The following is a 26,728-nucleotide window of genomic DNA, read 5'->3' on the forward strand; positions in this document are numbered from 1 at the left end:
GTGAATAACTGACAGATCTAATACATTGCACTACGTAGGTAGTTCAATGTATTAGAAAAAAAACATCAGACAGTTGGAACTTCAAGTCCCCTAGTGAGACTTGAAAAAAAGTGTAAAAGAAAGTATGAAAAAGTGTAAAAGAAAGTGAAAAAAATAAAAGTTTGAAAACAATAAAAGTTTCAAGTAATAAAATAAAACACAATTGCCCTTTTTCTCTTATCAAGTCCTTTATTATTGAAAAAAAATAATAAACCATACGTATTTGGCATCGCCGCGACCCTAACGACCTGAGGTATCAAAATATTATATTATTTATTGCACGCGGTGAACAGCGTAAAAAAAAACCCGTAAAAAACTATACCAGAGTTTCTGTTTTTTGGTCACTTTGCCCTACAAATATTGGAATAAAAAAGTGATCAAAAATTCGCCCGTATCCAAAAATAGTACCTATAAAAACTATAGCTCGTCCCGCAAAAAACAAGCCCTCGTACAGCTCCGGCGACAAAAATATTAAAACGTTATGGTTCTCACAACTTGGCGACAGAAAAAATACATTCTTTTTACAAAAGTAATTTTATTGTGCAAAAAGTTGTAAAACATAAAAAAGTTCTATAAATTAGGTATTGCCGGAATCGTACTGACCCGCAGAATAAAGGTAACATGTAGTTTATAACGCGTGGTGAACACTGTATGAAAAAAACTAAAAAATCTGTGCCAGAATTGCGTTTTTTTGTTTACCTGGCCTCCCAAAAAATAGGATAAAAGGTGATCAAAAAGTCGCATGTACCCCAAAATGGTACCAATAATCGCTACAGCTCGTCCCGCAACAAACCAGCCCTCATACCACTACGTCTATGAAAAATAAAATTAGTTATGACTCCAATAAGCCAGGAAATAAAAAAATATGCAGTTGTGCCCGAGGGGAACATTTCTTCTGTTTCAAGTGGCGAATTATTAAGGTTCTAAAATTAGGGAACCAGGAAGGGGAGGGCCCAAACATATCCGCTGGAAGCGACGGTGCCCGTATTATACCAGGACAACACTTCACAGCAAAACTCCCCAAACTGCAAAGGTGCGGAGTGTGGACCAAACGGGGGATAAGGAAGGACGCCATATATCAGTGCGACACCGGCCTGTGCAGAAAGGATTGTGTCACAGCGTAACACACATCTATGGATTATTTATTATTTTTTTTACCCCATTATTATACCCCCTGACTATGCCCCTTATATACTCCGCCCCGCTTACATGTACCCCCACATTATAAACGGAAACACCAGTAAGACTCCAAACAAATATAGAATCTGGGTTTATATTTAGGGGTCTGTATTTATTAAGGGGTCTAGTCTGGGGTCTGTATTTATTTAGGGGTCTGGTCTGGGGTCTGTATTTTGTTAGGGGTCTGGGGTCTGTATTTATTTAGGGGTCTGCATTTATTTAGAGGTCTAGTCTGGGGTCTGTATTTATTTAGGGGTTAGGTCTGTAGTCTGAATTCATTTAGGGATATGGTCTGGGGTCTGTAATTATTTAGTGGTCTGGTCTGTGGTCTACATTGATTTAGGTGTCTGGTCTGGGGTCTCCATTGATTTAGGTGTCTAGTCTGGGGTCTGCATTTATTTAGGGGTCTAGTCTGGGGTCTGTATTTATTTAGGAGTCTGGTCTGGGGTCTGTATTTATTTAGGGGTCTAGTCTGGGGTCTGCATTTATTTAGAGGTCTAGTCAGGGGTCTGCATTTATTTAGGGGTCCAGTCTGGGGTCTGTATTTGTTTAGGGGTCTGTTCTGCGGTCTGCATTGATTTAGGGGCATATTCTTGGGTCAGTATTTATATAGGGGTGTAGTCTGGGGTCTGTATTTATTTAGGGGTCTGGTCTGGGGTCTGTATTCATTTAGGGGTCTAGTCTTTGGTCTGTATTTATTTAGGGGTCTGGTCTGGGGTCTGCATTTATTTAGGGGTCTGGTCTGGGGTCTGCATTTATTTAGCGGTCTGGTCTGGGGTCTGTATTTATTTAGGGGTCTGGTCTGGGGTCTGCATTTCTTTAGGGGTCTGATCTGGGGTCTGTAATTATTTAGGGGTCTGTTTTTGTTTAGGGAGGTCTGGGGATTATAATAATTTTGTAGGTCTATCTGTATTTACTCTAAAAATATTGAATAAAGCCCTATTTGACAACACCATCACAAAGGAGCTTTACAAAGCACTTACACCAGTTGAACCGACAATCCAAATCCTCTACTTACTACCTAAAGTCCATAAAGACTCTAAGATTCCTCCAGGAAGGCCCATCATATCAGGTAGGGGTAATATGACAGAAAAAAACTGTAACTTTATTGACTATAATTTAAAGGGATTTGTCGAGTGCTTACCATCATACGTACGAGACACAGCAGATCTTCTGCAAAGGGTTGACGGAATCAATATAGAGGATGATATGTTGTCAGTCACTTGCGACGTTGAGTCGCTATACACCAGTATACGTCATGCTGACGGACTCAAAGCAGCTGAATTCTTTCTCAACACAGGAAACATGGAAACTAATTTCTCTAAGTTTATACTTACCTTACTTGAATTCGCCCTTATTCACAACTTTTTCATTTTTAACTGGTCTTTCTACCTACAGCTCCAGGGAACGGCAATGGGGGCGGCCTGTGCACCCTCATATGCCAATTTGTTCCTCGGGCTGTGGGAGAGGGATCTTTTCCAGGGTGGGCAGGGTGTCTCAATGGACCAGGTCATATTTTTTTGTCCCGATACATTGATGACATCCTGCTCATCTGGAAAGATACGCCGGCATCACTTGCCACTTTTATACATGACTTGAACAAAAATGACTTCAATATCAAGTTAACCTATCATTCTAATAAACATCAAGCAGAATTTTTGGACATTAAACTATTACGGGACTCTAATGGTTTCCTCCAAACTGATGTATTCCGTAAAACCACTGCGGTAAACTCTTTTCTTCATGCTTCTTCTTCTCACCCCAAACAGACTATATGGGCAGTACCAACAGGCCAATTCTTCAGGATCAGAAGGATTTGTTTCTCTATAGAGGTCTTTGAAAAACAAGCCTATGACCTCACTAATCGTTTTCTGGCCCGCGGATATAGCAAAAGATCGATCAAAAAAGCGTACTATCGTGCCAAAAGTACTCCGAGAGAGAATCTTTTATTCCCTAAACCGAAAAGCCAGTCTGAAGTACAGGTAAGATTTACAACAAACTACCAATCACGCTGGTTTCAAATGAAGGGAATAATTAAACAATTTTGGCCCATTTTACTCACAGACCCCACAATAGAAAAAGATATCACCAAGTACCCAAGTATCTCTGCGAGACGATCACAAAACCTCAAAGACTATCTTGTCAAGAGCTACTATCAACGTAATGACTTGAAGTTCCCATTTGGTACCCAAAATGGGGCTGTAGAGCATGTGGAAGTTGTGTTGCGTGCCCCAACATTGAGAGGGCGACCTCTTTTTCTTATTCAGCAGGTAAGAAAACCTTTACCATTACGCATTCAATTTCGTGTTCAACAAAAGCAGTAGTTTACTATGCTACATGCCCATACCCCAAAATATATATTGGTCTCACATCCAGAGAATTTAAGATCCGGGTTAGAGAACATGTAAGAGACATCATGGGAGCGGGGGCCATTGAAACATTAGAAACTTTAAAAGCTGTAGACACACTTTAAGACACACCATGCATGTGACCCGACGAAATTGAAAGTTAGGGGCATTGATTGCATCGAACCAAATATTCGTAAAGGCGATATATAAAAAAAAACTGGCTCAGTGTGAATCAAAGTGGATCTGGACTCTGGGGACTCTGCGTCCACTTGGACTAAATGAAAATGTGAATTTTGCTCCATTTCTCTGACCATTGACCTCCAGTGGGTCACTCTTTATAACATAAATGTACGTTGTATATATTTTATTTTAATTTGTATTGTTATTAATTTGCCCTCCATTTTTCAGTTTCTCTACAGATAGTTGTGTCGCTACTTTATTGGGTGACCTCGGAAGTACGAATATTTATATGAAGACATGTGGCTAATATAGCGAATAATGACTCATATAACAATAATATGCATATTGATCCATTTTGGTTATATGATTGCACAGAAATATACATTTATTTTATTAAATGCACTAAATGTATTTTATGAGCATTTTTATTATATATAGCTTATACATGCGTATATTTTATGCATCTGTTGTATATATTTCTATTATTCTTTGTTTCCACATTGGTTACACGCTTTTCACCTTTTATTCACACACACAGTCATGTTTGGAATATCTTTCTGTACCATGTACGTATACTTTTTTCTTCACTAATGTCATTTCTCTTCTATTTATATTTTTATCCGTTTTTGCACTTGCATATTTATTTATATGTCTAAATATGCATATCTATACATGTCACTTAATATATATATATTTTTTATTTTTCATGATATATAGTTATATTTTTTTGTATATACATAGTTTTGTGTACACTTATACTATATGAATTCACATAACCAATTTTATACATAGGTTCTACTCACTTTTTTATCACACATAAAAACATACAACATATAATGTTTTACCAATTTCGGGTCACTTTATTTCATATCACCATCATACATAATATAAATATATTTTTAATCTATTTATTTTTATGCATTTATTTCTCAATGATGTGCTTGACATATAACCATGATCGATGATAGAATTATAGTTCATAACGCCATCGCCATACTGTCAGTTTGGTACTTCATCCAATGTATAAATCAATACTATGTCTTTTGTTGCGACATCGTCCAGTCAGGCTAATCTGTATCCATACCCACCTATATATCCAGGCATGTACAGCTGTGCGCTTACGCCAGGGGGAGTGACTGGGCTATCTCGTTGCTCGTGCGTCTATATCCCAGTGGGCGGGGCTTCGCGACGTCAGCCGTCGTCGATCCCCCGCCCGCCTGGATGACGCGTGGCCAGGAGTGTGCCGTCGGCCATCTTTAGACCCGGCGCATGACGCCAGTACGAGCTAACACATTGCCTGGATGAGTAACGCCCCTATCATGCCTGATTGGATGCTGTGCATGTAAATGGAGGGTCCCACTGGAGAGACGCCACCCCCGGACGAAGGCATTTCGCCGAAACGCGCGTGGGATGTGACGTCTCTGGTTGTGCTAAGTGAGCCACATGGGTAGGTTACTTGTTTGCTCATCTCTTGATCTTGCTTGTCTATGTTCTGTTACTACGCACTGACCATTATACCCAGTCACCTGCATATATATGATTGCTGTACTGCCGTTCACATGCTGATCAGCTGGATCATTGTGACATGTGCACCTGACATCCAGTACTTTGAGTGTTGGATTGTATCTCTCAATACCCATGCCGGTTACCAAGTGCTTACATTTTGCTCTCTGCACAGAGGGACGTCCTGTTCATGCTTTGCATGACTCATTTTTATTGTTTATGTATTTTGAATAAAGATTGTATTTTTCTATATGAGACTACTGTGTGTTAATTGTACCCCATACCTTGTAGGTGTTTCTTGCTCAAATATCGGGGTCAATACACCAAGATATACTTGCTTTATATATGTTTTTGTCCCTTTATGGTTTACGATTCTATAACTATACATATAGGTTGACATAAACTTTCCTGAATGTACCAATAGGTGATTATTGCAGGTTCCCCTGGCTTGGATTTTGTATAGACATGGTAAACTGTTGTTTGGCCAGCTACAACTCCACTATGGCGGTGCGGCATAGTGGGTCCACATACCCACAGATCGTGACATGTTCTAACACAGTCTTATACTGTCAGCGATGATTGGAAACTGTCAGTATGTATGGACACAGACATTTAACCGGTTAAGGACTAGGCTGTTTTACAGCTAAATGACCAGAGCAAATTTGACAATTTTGCTTTGCGCTTCTTTAGATGACTATAACTCTGCAGGTGAATAAAGTTCATCTTTGAATTTTACACTCTTCTTAAAGGACAGATAGGGCTTTGTTTTAGTGGCATTTGTCAGTATATATCATTTTTATTTCTTTCTCTAAAGTGGGCAAAATTGGAAAAAAATGCAAGAATTTAGCAATTGCGTCAGTTTATGATAGCTTTTTCCCACACAAAATGAACCACAGACAAAATTAATCTCCTTTCACATTCTGCCACTTCTCCTGTGCATGGGGATACCAAATATGTGTGCCTTATTCACTGTGCGGGCATGTGCCAGGGCTTGGCATAAAAGGAGGCTTTTTGGTCCAGGAATTCTGCACTTGACTTTATAGCCGCATACTGTTTTCTGGGGGGCCTAATGCTGCTGAAACATTAGAATCACCCCATAAATGACTTCATTCACACAAGTAGACCCCACAAGGTTTCCTTCAAGGGGTTTATCATATTTTTAGACTGTCCAGTTTTCTTCTGAAAGTTTCTTGAATAAGATGGATCAAAATAAAATGAGCAATTTTTTAGCAAATACGTCAGTTTATACCAGCATTTTTCACACACGGCATAGACCACGGACAAAAATAATCTCCTTTCACTTTCTGCCACTTCTCCTGTGCATGGGGATACCAAATATGTGTGTCTTATTATCACATAGAGAAGTAGGAGGGCGGACGATAGAAGAAGATTATTTCACAAATCACTTTTTTTCAAAGCTGGTTTTACAAAACTCAACAGAGTTTCTATAACACGTCCAAAATATCTGCTCTTGAAGCCGAAATCCCAAAATATTCATCTAGGGGTAGAATGGGAATTTATTTTTTTGGGTTTTCTAAAATAAGAAATTGCAGGTTTATGCAAATGGAGCTCTCCAGCAGATGAACTTTAGAGAACATGCAAACATGACATCCACCCCCCACCCATTCCCTCCCTCACCCTTGGAGTAAAATCAGGGGAAAAATAAAAACGTAATGTAGGGCAAATATATTTTCAACGAATTAACTAAAATCTAATAATGCAGAACAGTGTGGTATTTTTTAAAACATGGCTCAATGCCCAGGCCTGGTTGTGAGGGACATGAGGGACAGAAATATCGGGAATCTTTGCGGTGCCGGTCTTTTCTGCAGACGCGGCACTTTTTCTGGGGGTTGCTTCTGGTTGGTGTTGGGGGAATCCGACTGATGAAGTGTCTTTCAGTCAGTCGCGTGACATCCTCAGACTGGGGGCATTCTCGGGTGTCCTGAACATCAAAAATGAGGCCCTCAATAATTTTCTCCTGGAAATCCAGGTATGTGTCTCTGCCTCTGTTTTTTTTGTAGAGCACAAATGAGTTGTGGATTTGCCACCTGTAACAGATAAATGGCCACTTTTTTGTACCAGGTTTTAGTTTGGCGTTTTACTAAATAGGGCTGTAAAACCTGGTCGCTTAAATCCACCCCCCCATGTACTTGTTATATTCGGACCCGATCACTGGTTTGTGCTTGTCCGATGTTGCCCCTCTTTCCCTCACTGCCACTGTTCCTGCGGTATGAATCGTGCTTAGCACATACACATCTTTGCGATCCCTGAAATTGACCGCCAGCAATTCTTCAGATGCATAAGCACAGGAGACCCCCTTTACCATGCGCTTCCCCACTAATTGCTGTGGAAAACCAATTCTGTTTTTGCGCATGGTACCACATGCCCCAGTCCTTGCAGCATGCAAATGCCTAAACGGGCACACTGGAATAAAAATGATCACAGTACAGGTGGTACCCCTGGTGAAGCAGAGGCTGCATTATCTCCCACACGATCTTACTGCTGGTGGAAAGATCAGGGGGGCATCCAGGAACATTTATTGAGCGGTCCCGCCCTTCATAAATCCTGAAGGCGGTGGTATATCCTGACCCGATTTCACACAGTTTGTAGAGCTTAACGCCATATCTTGCCCTTTTGGAAGGTAGATATTGGCGAAAGCTAAGTCTGCCATGAAAGTTGAGGAGGGATTCGTCCACACTTACATTCTGCTCAGGGGTGTAGAGTTGCAGAAATAAATTATTCAGGGAATTTACTAGCGGTCTTATTTTGAACAACCGATCCCGGTTTGCATCGGTACTTGGGGGGGCCTGTGCGTTGTCATTGAAGTGGAGGAACCTCATTATTGTCTCATAACGAGACCTGGGCATTACTGCAGAATATACTGGGGTGGCTTGGGCGGGTCTTGTTGACCAGTAAGACCTAATGGAGGGCTTTTTGACAATACCCATATTTAGGGTGAGCCCCAAAAAATTTTTTAATTCCTGCTAATTGGTGGGCGTCCAATCTCTGGCATGGGTGGATGAAGGTTTCTGCCTTATATATTGCGTGGCATATAAATTTGTTTCGTGGACAATCTGATTTAGGATGTCGTCCGTTATAAATAAATGGAAGTAATCCATTTGGACAAAATTTGTATTGTCCACGGTTATGCCAGGAGTGGCAGTAAATCCGTGGATTCTAGGCCCAAAAGATGGGGCAGGTGCCCATACAAGAGCCTGGACTGAAGGGACCAGGCTGTCCTGTGCTACAGCGCTACTTGGCCCTGCGCTTTCATGTTCTGCAGTTTCAACTGCATCAGGGACAACGTTCCCTGAAGATGAACCTGAAGTGACGCTGTCATCGTCACTACCTAAAACAGGTTCCATCTCGGACGCCATCTCTGATGCGGTCTCCGACTCAGACCACAGCATGGCGTATGCCTCCTTGGCGCTAAACAACTTCCTCGCCATAACGTAACTAACACTAACTAAACAAATTATTATTTTTTTTTCTATAAAACACACAAACTAACTGCTATATATATCTACACTACCGCTAACAAAAAATAAACCGCTATTGCTATATATATTATATATATATGTGGATATATATATAATTATATACTCCCTACCTGCCTATTCTAATAGAATAAAAGAAAGAAAGGTAGATAGAAAAAAAGATAGATGGATAGATAGATTGTATAGATAGATAGAAATCTATCTATACAGAGAATGTTTTATGAGTCTAACTGTATTTTTTTGTAACTGTAACTGTATTCTTCTGGCAGCAATTCTCCCGAGTCTCTTCTTCTCCTCAAACTGAAACAATGTTTGAGGAGAAGAAAAGAGGCAGGAGATTTACTGCCAGAAAAGTCAAAATAAAACAAATGTGGTCGCTGTGATAGGTTTTCACAGTGACCACATGTTCAGGGACCATCAGATTGGTCCCATTACTCTGCCCAGTGCCCAGAGCTGTTGGTAACAGCGTGGGCACAGGGCTGTGTGCACGCGATCGAGTGCACACTGTTTTCTATGCAGAAATGCATGTGATCGCTGTGATTGGTTTTCACAGCGATCACATGTTCAGGGGCCAAAAGATTGACCCCTGACATTCTGCCCAGTGCCCATGGCTGTTAGCAACAGCCAGGGCATAGAGCTGTGTGCACGCGTGCACAGTCTCTGAAGTGAAAGACAGACTTGGGGTATACTAACAATGCTCAGGCAAGGATCAGATGGGTTGGGCCCTTCTTATAGTCCAGGAAATCATGTGTGTTGATGATGGTGATTTCCTACATGTGCGTGCGCTGGCCCTTTAAGAGAGGGCACGAGCGTGCGCGCGCACCCTACGGGACAGAGCAGATCGTAGCAGAAGTGAGCGCTGGCGTCTCCTGGGAAGGAGATGAGAACCAGCGCTCACAGATCCATGGCTGCGGGCGTCAGGTGAGTGGACCCGATGGCCCTGGACGCTACAGTATCCCCCCTCTTACGCCCCCTCTTCTTGGGACTACAGCGAGAGGAGCTTCTTAAGAGCAGAGGCATCAAGGTTCTCCTCTGGCTCCCAGGACCTCTCCTCAGGACTAAAGCCTCTCCAGTCCACCAAATAGAAAGTCCTTCCTCCTACCCTCTTGCAGTCCAGGATCTCCCTCACCTCGAACACATCAGAAGAACCGCTGGGAGCAGTTGTGGAACAGGAAGTCTTGCTGTAGCAGTTCAGGACCACTGGTTTCAGGAGGGACACATGAAAGGAGTTGGGGATTCTGAGGGTAGGAGGCAGCAGCAGTTTATAGGAGACAGGGTTAATCTGTTGCCGAATCTCAAAAGGACAGAGAAACCTGGGAGCAAACTTGTATGAAGGCACCCTCAAACGAATGTTCCATGAGGACAGCCAGACTTTGGTACTTGGAAGATACTGCGGCGGCTCTCTTCTTGTATCCGCTTTTCGCTTCATGCCCGGATCTGTTGCCAAATTTACAGGAAGTCCCCAAATGCAGAGTCAGCAGCGGGTACCTGAGAAGTAGTAGACACTGGAAGAGGGACTCTAGGATGTTGACCGTATACAATGTAAAACGGAGTGGAAGTGGTGGACTCGCTTGTGTGGTTGTTGTACGAGAACTCGGCTCAAGGAAGAAGCTGTACCCAGTTATCATGCTGTAAGGAAATGAAGTGACGGAGATAATTCTCCATGATCTGGTTGATCCTCTCGACTTGCCCATTGGACCGGGGGTGATAGGCTGTGGAAAAGTCCAATATCACATCCAGGAGTTTACAGAGAGCCCTCCAGAACCTCGAGGTAAACTGAAACCCCCGATCAGACACAATGTGAAGGGCAAGCCATGCAAGCGGTAGATGTGCTGGATGAAGAGATTCGCCATTCGGGGAACAGAAGGTAGGCCGGTCAGCGGGATAAATTGTGCCATCTTCGAGAACCGGTCCACCACCACCCAGACAGTGTTGCATCCTGCTGAGGGAGGAAGGTCAGTGACAAAGTCCATCACAATGTGCTGCAAGGTGGCATTGGGTATAGGCACAGGTTGATGGAGGCCGGCAGGCTTGGAATTAGTAACCTTGTTAGAAGCACACACCGTGCAAGAAGAGACAAAGTCCACAACATCCTTGGGCAGCGTGGGCCACCAAAAGTGACGAGCAATCAGGTCTCGGGTTTTACAAACACCAGGGTGCCCAGCCAGTTTAGAACTGTGTCCCCATCGGAGAATTCTTCTCCTGCCTGCTAATCGAACAAAAGTCCTCCCCGGAGGGATGTCTCTAACCTGCAAAGGATTGGCAGTGATAATGCAGGACAGGTCTATAATAGTTTGAAGAGACTCCACCGTGTTATCCGTTTCAAATGACCTGGACAGGGCATCGGCCCTCACATTCCTGTCAGCGGCCACTCTGCGTGACAGGGATTTAGTCGTTGAGCGGACTGAAGGTAGGTGAGGTTCATGTGGTCGGTGTAGATTAGGATGGGGTGAGCTGCGCCCTCCAGCAGATGGCTCTACTTCTCCAGAGCCAATTTGATGGCCAGTAGCTCCTGATCCCCAACAGAGTAAATGCGCTCTGCAGAAGAAAAAAGTCTCGAGTAGTAGCCACATACTACTGCCTTTCCTTTGGGGCTCCTCTGGAACAGAAGTGCGCCTGCACCAACATAAGAGGCGTCCACCTCCAAAGAAAACTGTATATATACGTCAGGATGATAGAGGATTGAGGCAGAAGTAAAGGCTTTTTTGAGACTAAAAAATGTGGACTCTGCCTCTGGGGTCCACACCTTGGCGTTCACATCGTTCTTGGTAAGGGTGGAAATAGGAGATGTCAGCGATGAGACGTTTGGGATAAACTGCCGGTAGAAATTGGCAAATCCCAGGAAACGCTGTATGGACCTCAGACCTTGAGGACGTGGCCACTCCAGGACAGCTCTCACTTTCTCAGGATCCATCTTGAGACCTTGATCCGATATGATGTAGCCCAGGAAGTGCAGAGAACTCCTCTCAAAGACGCACTTCTCCAGCTTGGCGTATAAATATCAGCTTGGGGAGAAAATCAAAATATCATCGAGATAAACAACAACACAGATATAGAGGAGATCTCGGAAGATATCATTAACGAGTTCCTGAAACACTGCGGGAGCGTTACACAGTCCGAAGGGCATCACTACGTATTTGTAGTGCCCGTCACGGGTGTTAAATGCTGTCTTCCATTCGTCACACTGGCGGACCGGAGCGGAAGTGAGATGGGGACCAGCGCTCACAGATCCATGGCTGTGGGCGTCAGGAGGTGAGTGGAACCGACGGCCCCTGGCCATAGATGCTACATGTGAGTAAACTCGCTAATATACATTCCCGTCCCCCTTGGTGCTGTTTCTGAGATTTTCATAGATTTTTATAGCGCTGATGAGGAACCGGAAGTCTAGTTGTACAGTCTTCTTTGGTGACGACACGACTCTTCGTCATATGATCGGCCCCGCTGTACTCTATGTACTCGCTGTACTACTGCTCGTGCAGTATACGGAGCACAGCGCCGCTCTCTGAGAGGTTCCTCTGAGAGGTTCCTGTTGTTTCTCCTTTGCTTTATCCAATGCTAAAAACTAATAATGATTTTTTTATTTTTTTTAAATGCAAGCCCCTCAGTTGGAGTCACTGGGACCCAACACTAGAATTTCATCTGATTTGACAGATTATGGCACAATTTTCTATGGGGAACTTATGGTGGTTATTTTGATATTCCCATACTGTTTTTTGACACAGACCACCTACCTAAACATTGCTACAGACAAATCCACCTCTTCATGGTAAAGGTATTCTTTAATGTCAGTGCTGTCTTACAGCAGGATAATGCCCCCGCCACACTGCAAAAATCGTTCAGGACTGATGTGAGGAACATGGCAAAGAGTTCAAGGTGTTGACCTGGCCTCCATATTCTTAATTCAATCAATCATCTGTGAGATGTGCTGGAAAAACAAATCCAATCCATGGAGACCCCTACTCACAACTTACAGGACTTAACCCCTTAATGACGAAGCCTAGGTTGGGCCTTAAGGCTCAGAGCCCATTTGTCTAATCTGACATTATCTAAGGGGAGACATTTCCTCAACCTGTTGCAGGAAAATTTTATGGGCCAGTTTGTGGAAGACCCAACTAGAGGTGAAGCTCTGTTGGATCTGGTCATTTCTAATAATGCAGATCTTGTTGGGAACGTCAATGTTCGTGAAAACCTCGGTAACAGTGATCACAATATAGTTACATTTACCTATACTGTAAAAAACAAACACAGGCTGGGAGGGCAAAAACATTTAATTTTAAGAAAGCCAATTTCCCCAGGATGAAGGCGGCAATTCAGGATATAGACTGGGAAGAACTAATGTCAAATAATGGGACAAATGATAAATGGGAGATTTTCAAATCTACTTTGAGTTATTATAGTGCAAAATGTATTCCTATAGGTAACAAGTATAAACGACTCAAATTAAACCCCACATGGCTTACACCTTCTGTGAAAGGGGCAATACATGACAAAAAAAGGGCATTTAAAAAATACAAATCTGAGGGTACGTCTGAAGCCTTTGTAAAATATAAAGAGCTTAATAAAATCTGTAAAAATGTAATAAAATTAGCAAAAATACAAAATGAAAGGCAGGTGGCCAAGGATAGTAAAACAAATCCCAAAAAATTCTTCAAGTATATAAATGCTAAAAAGCCAAGGTCTGAACATGTAGGACCCCTAGATAATGGTAATGGGGAGTTGATCACAGGGGATCAAGAGAAGGCAGAGTTACTAAATGGGTTCTTTAGCTCTGTATATACAACTGAAGAAAGAGCAGCTGATGTAGCCGCTGCCAGTGCTGTTAATATATCAGTTGATATACGGAATTGGATGAATGTAGATATGGTCCAAGCTAAATTAAATAAAATAAATGTGCACAAGGCCCCGGGACCAGATGGGATACACCCTAGAATTCTTAAAGAGCTTAGTTCAGTTATTTCTGTCCCCCTTTTCATAATATTCAGAGAATCTCTAGTGACTGGTATAGTGCCAAGGGACTGGTGCAGCGCAAATGTGGTGCCTATTTTCAAAAAGGGCTCTAGGTCTTCCCCGGGTAATTATAGACCAGTAAGCTTAACATCCATCGTGGGGAAAATGTTTGAGGGGCTATTGAGGGACTATATACAGGATTATGTGACAAAAAATAGCATTATAAGTGACAGCCAGCACGGTTTTACTAAGGACAGAAGTTGTCAAACTAACCTAATCTGTTTTTATGAAGAGGTGAGCAGAAGTCTAGACACAGGGGCCACTGTGGATATAGTGTTTATATGAAGAGGTGAGCAGAAGCCTAGACAGAGGGGCCGCTGTGGATATAGTGTTTATATGAAGAGGTGAGCAGAAGCCTAGACACAGGGGCCGCTGTGGATTTAGTGTTTTTGGACTTTGCAAAGGCATTTGACACTGTCCCCCATAGACGCCTAATGGGTAAATTAAGGACTATAGGTTTAGAAAATATAGTTTGTAATTGGATTGAGAATTGGCTCAAGGACCTTATCCAGAGAGTTGTGGTCAATGATTCCTTCTCTGAATGGTCCCCGGTTATAAGTGGTGTACCCCAGGGTTCAGTGCTGTGACCACTATTATTCAACTTATTTATTAATGATATAGAGCAGGGGATTAATAGCACTATTTCTATGTTTGCAGATGACACCAAGCTATGTAATATAGTTCAGTATATGGAAGATGTTCATGAATTGCAGGCAGATTTAAACAAACTAAGTGTTTGGGCATCCACTTGGCAGATGAAGTTTAATGTAGATAAATGTAAAGTTATGCATCTGGGTACGAACAACCTGCAAGCATCATATGTCCTAGGGGGAGCTACACTGGGGGAGTCACTTGATGAGAAGGATCTGGGTGTACTTGTAAATCATAAACTAAATAACAGCATGCAGTGTCAATCAGCTGCTTCAAAGGCCAGCAGGATATTGTCGTGTATTAAAAGAGGCATGGACTCACGGGACAGGGATGTAATATTGCCACTTTACAAAGCATTAGTGAGGCCTCATCTAGAATATGCAGTTCAGTTCTGGGCTCCAGTTCATAGAAAGGATGCCCTGGAGTTGGAAAAAATACAAAGAAGAGCAACGAAGCTAATTAGGGGCATGGAGAATTTAAGTTATGAGGAAAGATTAAAAGAATTAAACCTATTTAGCCTTGAAAAAAGACGACTAAGGGGGGACATGATTAATTTATATAAATATATTAATGGCACATACAAAAAATATGGTGAAATTCTGTTCCATGTAAAACCCCCTCAAAAAACAAGGGGGCACTCCCTCCGTCTGGAGAAAAAAAGGTTCAACCTGCAGAGGCGACAAGCCTTCTTTACTGTGAGAGCTGTGAATCTATGGAATAGCCTACCGCAGGAGCTGGTCACTGCAGGGACAGTAGATGGCTTTAAAAAAGGGTTAGATAATTTCCTAGAACAAAAAAGTATTAGCTCCTACGTGTAGAAATTTTTTCCTTCCCTTTTCCCGTCCCTTGGTTGAACTTGATGGACATGTGTCTTTTTCAGCCGTACTAACTATGTAACTATGTAACTATGACATGTGTCACTTTATGTGGTAATAACTTTGGAATGCCTTTATTTATCCAAGTGATTCTGAGACTGTTTTCTGGTGACACATTGAACTTTATGTTAGTGGTAAAATTTGGTTGATACATTCAGTGAAAAACAAAAAATTACAGAAAATGTGGTGTAAGGCAGATGGTTATACCACACTAAATAGTTATTAATTAACAATTTGTTTTTTTAAATAAAGGACTTAATATTGAAAAAAGTTGTTTTTTTTACAACTGTTTTTTTTTTGTCTCACTAGGTGACTTGAAGTCAGGAATCCCTGATCGCTATTCTAATACACTGACAGCAAACCTAAGGCAGGACAAACTAGGCTTCCGTAGATGACAAACCCGGAGGCCATTGTTAGGCCTCCTGTTGCCATAACATGATGGAATAGAACGTCAAGGAGCAGGAAGGGGTTAAAGGATCTGCTAACGTCTTGGTGCCAGATACCACAGAACACTTTTAAAGATCTTCTGAAATCCATGTCCCAACGGGTCAGAGCTATTATGGCAGCACGAGGAGGACTACACAAGGCAGGTGGTTTTAATGTTATGTCTGGATGGTGTATATGTTAGTAATTCATTTCTATTCATTTGTACATTGATGGAAATTAGGGTATGTTCACACGCAAACTCAAAAATATCTGAAAATACAGAGCTGTTTTCAAGGTATTCAGCGTTTTTTTACGGCCGTTTTTGGAGCTGTTTTCAATATTGTCTAGGAAAAACGGCTCCAAAAGCGGCCCAAGAAGTGACTTGCACTTCTTTTGTGAACATACCCTAAAAAAAGAGTAATTTTTCTGTGCTTTTTATTTTTACAATATATATCAATCACCCTAAATATTGTAATCTTGGGGCCTACATTGCTCCTATGTAAACATGGGAACACCACCATTCTCACCAGTTTTAAGGCGTAATGTAAGTCTTAGGCCAAAATGTAGTAGTAGTCGAAACGCCAATCCAACCGAGATGGAATATGAAATATCCAAGATAGAAGGGAGTCCCAGGCATAAAATAAGATAAGATAACTTTATTAATCCCCGAAGGGAAATTCCAGTATCACATAAATGGATTCTGGGAAACGGCATCAGGGATCTTTTATTATTAGGTCTCTGTGCAGATTGAGATTCTGGCGTCCAAGGTGAAGATGATGAAGAAGACTAGGTGGTACTGTAGACAAAACAAAAAATAATCAGACCAGACGATAATCACTCAGCAATATACTGGTGCCGAAGCTCCAGCCATGATTTCACAAAAATACTATAGATGTCAGTGATCATATCTGTACTGCTGGTGTTTCTTCTGTACCACAGCTGTTGGTACTTATCTCCTGCTCTTTCTTTGAAAGGCATGGACGCGGCACAAGGGACAGCGTGGATTTGTCGGGATCCAATGTGCAATACAAGGCAGATGGAATATGTGAGAACATGGCAGAACGGTGACTTGCTCTCCAATCTCATAGTCCTCTAGGCATATAGTGCAGGACTGGATGTCTTCGTTTTCAGTAAAAGTTCGAGATGGGAGTCTATCAATCTGCCTGCCTCTCCTGCCTCGCCGACGTTGTCTTCTCTGCACAGGTCTGCTGTCTGTGGTCTCTGTTGTCGACTGTTGGTTGGGAAGCAGCTGACTGGTGCTTGGTGTTGGCTCCACCAGCCTGTTAGATGTTTGCTGAGGAGATCTGCTTCCTTCTCTGGACGGCTGCAGGTTTGGTAGCGGCTCACTGGTGCTGGGGTCTTGTGTTGGTTCCTCCAGCCTTTCGGATCTCTCCTGAGTAGTTGATGGAGTAGACGCAGGCTGGGATTCTCCAGAAATTCTGAGCTCGGTCGCACTATTAATACGACGGCCACTTGTCGTTTCAGACTGTTCTATTGGCTCAGATCGTAATGGGGACCGGCTTCTGTCCGCTCCGTCTTGCTGCAACCTACGGCGCGGTGGAACTTGACCACGTCTTCGTCTCCTGTCAGGGACATTGTCATGGTCTTCATCCTGCTCCACACTCTGACGCCTTCTATGTCCAGATCTTAATCTTCCATCAGCAATGCCTAGATGTGAAACAATGTGTATAACATATATTAATTATGTACAGAAAAAATGGGAAAAAAGATCAATACCAGACATTTCCTATGGACTCGCGTGGCCTTCTTTCTAGAGGAAAGCTCCCATGTTTTTCTTATCTTGGACAACCGTTTTGATACTATGAATATATACACAGTCGAGTCACATTATTATAGCTACTACTAATATCCAGAGTAACCGGCGTGTGCAGCACGGACAGCAGTAGACGGGCTGGGAGTGACTCAATAAGGTGCTGGTCAGTGGTCTCATATGTGGAGCCTCGCTGACTCCATACATCCCACATTTACTGGAGGGTGCGTGGGGGAGGATCCATAAAGCGAACAACACGATTGACGTGGTCCCACAGATGCTCAATTGGGTTCAAGTCTGGAGAAATAGGGGGCCAGGGAAGTACTTGGAAGTCTTGGTCGTGCTCTTCCAACCACTGTCGGGCATTTATAGTCGTGTGACATGTCGCATTGTCTTGCTTTAAGATTCCATTTGCTCCAGGGAAGACAATCAGCATGTATGGTGGATGTGATCTGTAACGATGGATTCATATCTAAATCGGTTCAGAGCCTTCCATATGGATGAGTGGCCCAGAGAATGCCATGGAAAAATACCCCAGGCGCTGACGTCGCCGCCAGCTTTTTCCAGCAATGGTTGTAAAGTCCATCCTTTCGATGAAGCAGAAAACGTGATTTATCGGAGAAGACAACCCTTTGCCAATCATCGGTGCTCTGAGACCAATACTGCCGTGCAAATTGAAGCCATTTTTTCTGATGCACCTTTGTTACATAGGAGCAGTGACCATCCGTCGGGTTCGGAGCCCCATACGCAGTCGGGTTCGCTGAACTGTTGTATTAGACACACGTCTGGTAGCCAACGTTCACCTCTCAAATACATGGCACGTGGTGCTCTGCAGTTTCCATGTCCGTTATTCCCAATGATGCCATTTGTCCACTCACGATACACTGTCACCACAGCAGCACGCGAACAGTTCACAAACTGCGCTGTTTGAGAAATACCGCCGCCCTTGGTCCGAAAGCCAATAATCATCCCTTTTTGCAACTGAAAAACGGTGCATTTTTTGCGGACGCAAAACGGACACGTTTGTGTGAAACTAGTCTAAATGTATCTGATATAACAAGTTCCACTTACCTTGATTTATCCGGGAACTTTCGTCTATTGCAAGCTGCAAGAGTTCTCGGTAACTCATTGTTCCTTGTAGCAGGCGGCTTGATGTTTAAATTCAGGAACAATTTAAAAAACGGGACCCCTAAATAAATACAGACCCCAGACCAGACCCCTAAATAAATGCAGACCTTAGACCAGACCCCTAAATAAATACAGACCCAAGACTAGACCCGTAAATAAATACAGACCACAGAGTGGACCCCTAAATAAATAGACCCCTAACTAAATACAGACCCCAGACCAGACCCCTAAATAACTACAGACCCCAGAACAGACCCCTAAATAAATACAGACCCCAGACCAGACCCCTAAATAAATACAGACCCCAGACTGGACCCCTAAATAAATAGACCCCAGACTAGAACCCTAAATAAATGCAGACACCAGACCAGACCACTAAATCAATTAAGACCACAGACCAGTACCCTAAATAAATACAGACCCCAGACCAGACACCTAAATAAATGCAGACGCCAGACCAGAACCCTAAATCAATGGAGACCACAGACCAGACCCCTAAATAAATACAGACCCCAGACCAGACCCCTAAATAAATACAGACCCCAGACCAGAACCCTAAATAAATACTGACCCCAGACCCCTAAATAAGTTTTTAATTCTCCTCTCTATATCAAATCTAGGGTCATAACTTAATAGTCTATAGACCTTAGTGTCATTCAATTGTCTATGAGCTTCAGCAATTTAGGATTTGGAGTCCATAACCACAACCGCACCCCCTTTGTCAGCGGGTTTAATGGTGAGGTCGAGGCTATGGACCAGCTCATCCAATGCAGATAATCAAGTGTAGTAATATTAGGATGTTTCAAAGTATTACCATATGTACTAGACCGTAGATCGTCGGCGCCTCTTATGTCCCGCTCTCCTGGTGGGTTTTCGTTTCTGATTTCCATATTGTCGACTCCTAAAAAATCTGTATGGCTTGAGCTGTTACTCTGGGTCTGATCAAGAGGTCGATCTTCACCATTGATGTTCCTGTATATATCCCGATTTTTATGTTCCCTCCTTGGTAGTCCCACCATACGATCATTAGAGTTGTCCCATGAATAAACGTGTCCAGTCTTATAATCAAGTTGGTCTCTATACCATTTTCTTTTCTTGGTGGTTTCTGTCTCCAATCTAGCTTTACTCAATGTAGTATGTAATTTCTCAATATGTAGACTAAAATCCTCAGCAGACACTAGCGACTGTAATACATTCTCCAATTCCTTTACTTTAGCCTTTACCCAAATAAGATCTCTCTGTAAAAAATCCATATTCAATAAAATGATATCCAAAGCGTACCTAGTTGATAATTGCTCATATTTGATACGGAATTCATCATGTTGAGTATGCATTGTAGGCTTCAAATGGGGACGCATACCACGTGGAATCATCTTGTTTTTGTAATATTGACCAAGTGTAAGGAGATGCAATTCCACATTGATCAACTTTTTTGATTCAAACTCCAAATTTCTTTTTACATCTGGTAATGATGGTACACTCAAGAAAGAGACATCCCCTTCTGCTCCATTCAAAATTCTAGCAATGTCCTCCTCCGTAAAAACAGTAGAGTTGGCTGAAGGCATATCCTGCAAAGTACCGATTTTGTTCCATGGTATCAGCAATAGAAAAAGTGGAATAAGGTGCCAGCTGAGTAGATCCAAATATATTCAAACAGAGAAAGCAGCAGCACTCAATCTCAGTAAGAGAAAGCTTACACATGTGAACGGGTGCCCTGCTATAAATGGATCAATTGTCCACTCATGTGTAGGGGCAATGTATGTGAGCTCCCTCAAACACACAGAAAGTACAACATTAGACAGCACTTTACGTGCGATTCTGATTGGATCATTGACGTGTTATGGTGCCCCTGCCAGTTATTATATGTTGGTGAAACCACCTGCGACTTCAAAACTAGGTTGAATAACCATCGGTATTCCATTAGGAAACATAAACGAGATTTGCCTGTAGCGAAACATTTTTTTGAACTAGGACATACCGAAAGAGATTTAAAATGTCTGATTTTGGAACATATTCCACTTCCCCAGAGTGGGGGTGATAGGAATGTATTACTACATAAATGTCAATCAAAGGGGATTGTCCTTTTGGAAACATTGAGACGGAAAGGTCTGAATGTTGAATTGAATGTCGCTAGGGCTACTCTCTGAGACTCATCTCTGACATCTGCATTCATCCTCTAGCAATGTTCTGCTTTTGTCTATTATTCTTTTTTTGGTTTTGTATTTTTTTATATGAGATGTATATATATATACCTTGATCTTTGACACTTTATTTTTCTATTTTAGATCATAAGGTGAATGTAGACCACTTCAGACCACAAGATACTAAATTGACCAAGAATAAATGGAAGATGGAAATTGGATATTCATATTTTGATGTCCTGTGAATAGTTTTCATGTATTAATGTTTTGGAAAATATTTCTTTCAATGTATGTGAAAGGGGCGCAGCAATAATGTAAATATTAGTGTATAAACTGACTGATGTAATAAGCTACTGTGGAGTTCTCATGGGTTGGATACATGATTGCTGGTTATTGTGGTTGGACTTGGCACACGGGAGTGGGATACTGTCGCTCTACTAACCTTGGTGTAGGTTTTCATGGAGCACATAACTGGGACCCTGATCCCTCCCCTTTCGTGGGAATCCTTTATCCGCAGTTTAATATACCTTATAACTGCCATCGACTATATAGAATTTCTATGACATTTTTAGGAATGGATTTATTTGCTGCACTTGGTTTTTCTTGCTGCTTCCCTCTCATACATATACATTTGTATATACAGGTGTTTTACCTTCTCTTGATGCTGATCCTGGACATCTTCGGACATATATATGTCCTGAATATTTATCAATTCTGTCATTCCGTGGTTTGATGTATTTTGTGTCTATATGTATTTGTGAAACATTTTGCTTGATAAGCTATTTACAATAATATTGATTGTTACCTGTCACTTGGCAACGTGTTGCGGAACTTCTTTCCGGTTCTCGCTAGTGGAATGTGTGCACAATGGCGTCAGGAGTTTGTTGATTACCTGTAACCAGGCAACTTCCTATAGACGTGACTTGCTGGCGCTGTCAGCCTGACGCATGCGCACCTGCTAACAATAAATGCCTGATAGGGAGGACTTGAGTCAAACACATACCAGCACTTTGCATAAATTAAATATCAGTCTTTTGATTGGTCAGTGGTCTGACAGCCGTAACTTGATACACATCTTGTGGAATATTTGATGACATTGTAATTAGGTTTATATTAAGTCGTTCTAATATATAGACGTTTTTAGATGTTATTAAATATGTCACTTGTCACTTTCTGTATCAATGGTTTATTTTTTGATACGGTAACTTTGGTTTTACACGTAACTAAATGCTGTTTGTATTTGTGATACTCTTGTAATGAGCTTGATTGCTTGTATTTGATGCACACTATAGAAACCATGACTGTTGTACACACCATTATGCTCGAAAAAAGTCCTAATGTTGGACTGAAACGTCGCACCTCTGTATGTTGGCTTGAATAAATCACCGTTTTTTTTCATTCACCCTGTTGGAGTGCTGCAAGATTTATTTCTCCTGAATATTGATACAGTCCTAGGATCTGGACTGCTTGCTGGCACCCGTTCACATATGTAAGCTTTCTCTTACTGAGATTGAGTGCTGCTGCTTTCTCTGTTTGAATATATATATATATATATATATATATATATATATATATATATATATATATATATATATCAGAGTCTGATGGTCAGTTGTATATACAGTGTCCAGAGTCTGGTGGTCAGTGATACATATAGCATCCAGAGTCTGGTGGTCAGTTATACATATAGCATCCAGAGTCTGGTGATCAGTTATACATATAGCATCCAGAGTCTGGTGGTCAGTGATACATATAGTTTCCAGAGTCTGATGATCAGCTGTATATATAGTGTCTAGAGTCTGGTGTTCAATGGTACACATAGTAACCAGAGTCTTGTTGTAAAGGATCTGCCAGACACAGCTTCTGTGTCGACGCCCGTGGTTAATCAGTCTGTATCTGTTCCTAGTAATAGAAAAAGAGAAATAATACAGCATATACGGAGATATATACAGCAGGGTCAGATAGAAAAGACCAAGACAAACAGAATCAGCCATGTACTAAACTGCCATTGTGTTAGTTCTGTCTTCTGTTTTCTGTTGTCTCCCCTGTGGTGTCCGCACAGACGCTCTGTTGCGCATGCGCAGTGTGGCCTACATCCGGGAGTGCCGCTTAGCGTCTTACGTCGCTATGGTGATTTTCACCATGCGGCGTCTTCTCCATCTGACGCGCGGCGCGTCCCGTGATGTGGGCGTCACTGGGCGTGTGTTCCGAGCGCCGATTTGCGCTCATCACAGGTGAGCCTAATTTTATGCTCTTTATTTATAACCCTGGAGTACCATTTTAAATTAGCCTCCTGACGAAGCCGGTCTATCGGGCGAAACGCGCGTCGAGGCGCTTGTTCACCCAGTTCTTCTGATCCTCCACGCTCTCTCAACATGTCTCAGGGTATGTGTCTGTATTTTTGCTAAACTTGCACTGATCTTTGGGCTACACTGTTTAACTATGGCAGCTGCATTTCTCTATGGCTATTTTAGCTACACTATCTATTGATATACGTCAACAGCCACACTCTTTTCTTGTGCTGATTTCTACCCAGCGGTATTGTATATCTATTTAGCTATACTGCGCTGTCCTTTTACGCATTATTTTATGTATATCTATTTAGCTGCACCTTTTTTGTGTTGGCTCTGACGTATTATCATTATATGGACATTGCCATAAGCTATTCTGCCCTTTCCTATTTGTATAGGCTTTGATATTATACAGGCCACCTTCACACTGTTTTGGCTACATGTGGGATTTACATCATACACCCCTGGGCTTGTGTCATTATTGAATATTATTTGAGCGTGTGAGCGATCATTAGTACATGGTTGATTCTGTTTGTCTTGGTCTTTTCTATCTGACCCTGCTGTATATGTCTCCGTATATGCTGTATTATTTCTCTTTTTCTATTACTGTGCTATTTTGTCATTATATTTAATAAAGATATTTTTTGTGCTTTTTATATTGAGTACAATATTTTCTTTAGGGATATGTCCCATCTGGTTCGTTTTTAGGTTTTATTGCTATAGGGGACCCCATTACATGCCATTTCTTTGGTGCGAGGTTTTTGGTTAGGTTGTCTTGACTATTCTTGTCTGTGTTTACAGAATATACCTCAGGATTTATGGATTTCAGGAAAAGAGATAAGGATTGGATTACACAACTTGGTACCATATTCGGAGAGAATTCAGCAGTGACTACAGAAAGTAGTAACATTAAGGGCTTGAAACTTAAAATACGTGATCTTCTCAAAAAACGCACCAAAGTTTGGTGGAACAAGGCAGCCTTGGAAAATTATCTGCAGAAAGATATTATACCTCGCGGCCTACACCTGCAGGTGTTCCCCACTTTGGATACGGAGGATCCTTCTTTTGTTGCGAAATGGGAAGATTCCCTTACTAAATGTTCGCGCACGCTTATTGAGCTGCTCATTGGGGCAGATCGTAGAACCCTCGACTCTCTGGAAAAGTATATTGATTCCCTTAAAGGGAATGTGTTGCCAGAAAAACATGTTTTTTTTTTAAAAATTAAACATTTAGTGTGTGGGTGATTAAACATTGTTCAAATTTTTTTTATTTTTTTGCACGAGTCCAGGAAATATTATAAATTATTTCTAATTTATAATACTACCCATTTTTGGTCACTAGATGGAGCTGTTCCCAAAATTGCAGCATTGCAACATTGGGTTAAAAGCCCTCGCTCTAGTGAGCTCTCAGCATCCCCCCCTCCTTTATCCTGGCTAGTGCCGGGATAAACGAGGGGTTTGAACGATGTAACCTCCTACACTGTGTGTCGCCATTTTTTGAGCTAACCCACAGTGTAGTAGGTTTACATACAGTAGTAAACACACACAAACACGAACATACATTGAAATCTCTTACCTGCTCCTGCCGCCGCGGCTCCCTCCGGCCCGTCCGCTCCGTTTGCTGCCGCTGGTGCAAGTGCACAAATCCGGAAGCCGCGACCGGAAGTAGTAATATTACTGTCCGGCCGCGACTTCCGGTCCACAGGAAAATGGCGCCGGACGGCGCCAATTTCGAATAGGACTGTGTGGGAGCGGCGCATGCGCAGTTCCCACACAGACGCCGTACACTGCAGTCAATGGGACGGGAGCCGTTCGCAGTCCCTATGGGACTGTGGCTGCCGTATTCCATGTCTGTATGTGTCGTTAATCGACACACACAGAAATGGAACAAAAAATGGCAGCCCCCATAGGGAAGAAAAAGTGTAAAAATAAGAAAACGTAAAACACAAACACACAAATGAATATAAACGTTTTTAATAAAGCACTAACATCTTTAACATATAAAAAAATAATTTGTGATGACACTGTTCCTTTAAGGAAAAGATACATCAATCTCTTAGTACAGAAGAGCTTGGCACTTTTGATAAGGCATTGGAGGAGGAGCTGAAAAAGTGGGAGAGAGAGATACAAGATCTCAAAACCAGAAAATTTCAGCGCGATTTGAGTGATTTCCAGTCAAATAAAATCTATCGTTGGCATACCAAAAGGGATAGAGCTTGGTCCCTGTCCCGTTCTGTCTCCTCTGCCTCTCTTGTATCTGAAGAAGAATGTGGCGGTTTTTTAGACAAACCTCAGGCCACAGGAGATGGAGACCCCCTGTTCGACCCCAGAACACCGGCAGTCAAAAGAAAGACCAGAGGGGTATTCAACAGGGACAAGAGAAACAGGAGGCTCTAAAGGTAATTAACCTCTCTTCCCATATTCTGTCGTCCTCCCAAATAAATGTTCTGCAAAAGGGTCTGTCTTTTTTCCCCCACGGGTAAATTTGATCTTTTTACCACCATCAAGGATTTGGCTCTTTTCTCTAGAAAACTACTTTTTAAAAAACATTTTGGTAGAAGGGATTATAGTGCTGCCATGGGTTCTCCGGCAGAGAAACAGGCATTTGATGCCCTTCTATCACTTCTAGAGGAACAGGAGGCTCACACTGATCCCAGACTTCCCATGCATCTGTGCCGTCGCTCTCAACATTTCCCCCCTTTCACCTTATGCCCCTCAGTGGATATTTTTTTCAAATTAGTCAAGAAGGATTTGGAAAGTATTTCCGAGTCTAGTACATCATGTAATCTTAACTATAAGGAGAGGCAAGCTATTCTGGAACTTAGAAAACTTAGGGACGTTATTATTAAACCAGCTGATAAGGGGGGCAATGTTGTATTATGGCCGGCACAGATGTATGAATGTGAGGCCTTTCGTCAACTAGACATGAGCCATTGTTATCGTAGGTTACCATCAGATCCTACGCTAGCCTTTAAAGCAGAACTAGATAGTTTATTGCAACAAGGTGTGGATTCCAATATTATCAACTCCAAATTAAGAGATGGTCTTTCCGTGGACTTTCCCATCAAGCCCACTTTTTATTTACTGCCTAAAGTGCACAAAAATGTCATCTGCCCTCCCGGGCGCCCAATAGTGTCAGGGATTGGTGGCCTATGTGAGAACATCTGCATATTCGTGGATTTTTATCTACAGAAATGTGTGGAAACCCTGCCGTCATACATCAGGGATACCACGGATATGTTACAACGTCTTGATGGGCTGTATCTTGAGGATGACATGCTTCTTGTCACATGTGACGTGGAGTCCCTGTATACATCTATATGCCATGACCACGGGATCCGAGCATCTAGACATTTTTTACAGATGACTAATCATGACCCGGATCTTGTTGAGTTTATTCTATGCCTTCTCGACTTTGCACTAACACATAATTTTTTTGTATTCAAGGACCGTCTCTTCCTACAGCTCCAGGGCACAGCAATGGGGGCCACTTGTGCACCCTCATATACTAATCTGTTCCTGGGGCTGTGGGAGTGGGAGACTGTGCAGCAGATTCCGGGTCATGATTCAGTGCTCCTGTGGTCACGGTATATAGATGATATTCTATTCATCTGGCAAGGCTCCACGTCTAGCTTGGAATCTTTCCTTGATTCCCTTAACAGGAATGATATCAACATCAAATTGACATGGAAG

At 42.2% G+C, this 26,728-nt stretch overlaps 2 protein-coding genes across 2 annotated transcripts in view; both read right to left on the minus strand.

Annotated features, from left to right (window-relative positions):
- The window catches only part of LOC142698209 (protein kinase C delta type-like), a 285,129-nt gene that overhangs the window by 103,110 nt on the left and 155,291 nt on the right, over nt 1–26,728 (minus strand). The gene's annotated exons all lie outside the window — the stretch shown is intronic.
- On the minus strand, nt 16,412–18,636 carry LOC142698213 (uncharacterized). The gene is made up of 2 exons (XM_075847857.1): nt 18,548–18,636; nt 16,412–17,373 (listed from the first exon to the last, which is right to left on the minus strand). The coding sequence occupies exons 1-2, from the start codon at nt 18,603–18,605 to the stop codon at nt 16,655–16,657; spliced, it is 777 nt and encodes a 258-aa protein (XP_075703972.1). The 5' UTR covers nt 18,606–18,636; the 3' UTR covers nt 16,412–16,654.

This window comes from Rhinoderma darwinii (genome assembly GCF_050947455.1).
Source record: "Rhinoderma darwinii isolate aRhiDar2 chromosome 12 unlocalized genomic scaffold, aRhiDar2.hap1 SUPER_12_unloc_9, whole genome shotgun sequence".
NCBI classification, from domain to species: Eukaryota; Metazoa; Chordata; class Amphibia; order Anura; family Rhinodermatidae; genus Rhinoderma; species Rhinoderma darwinii.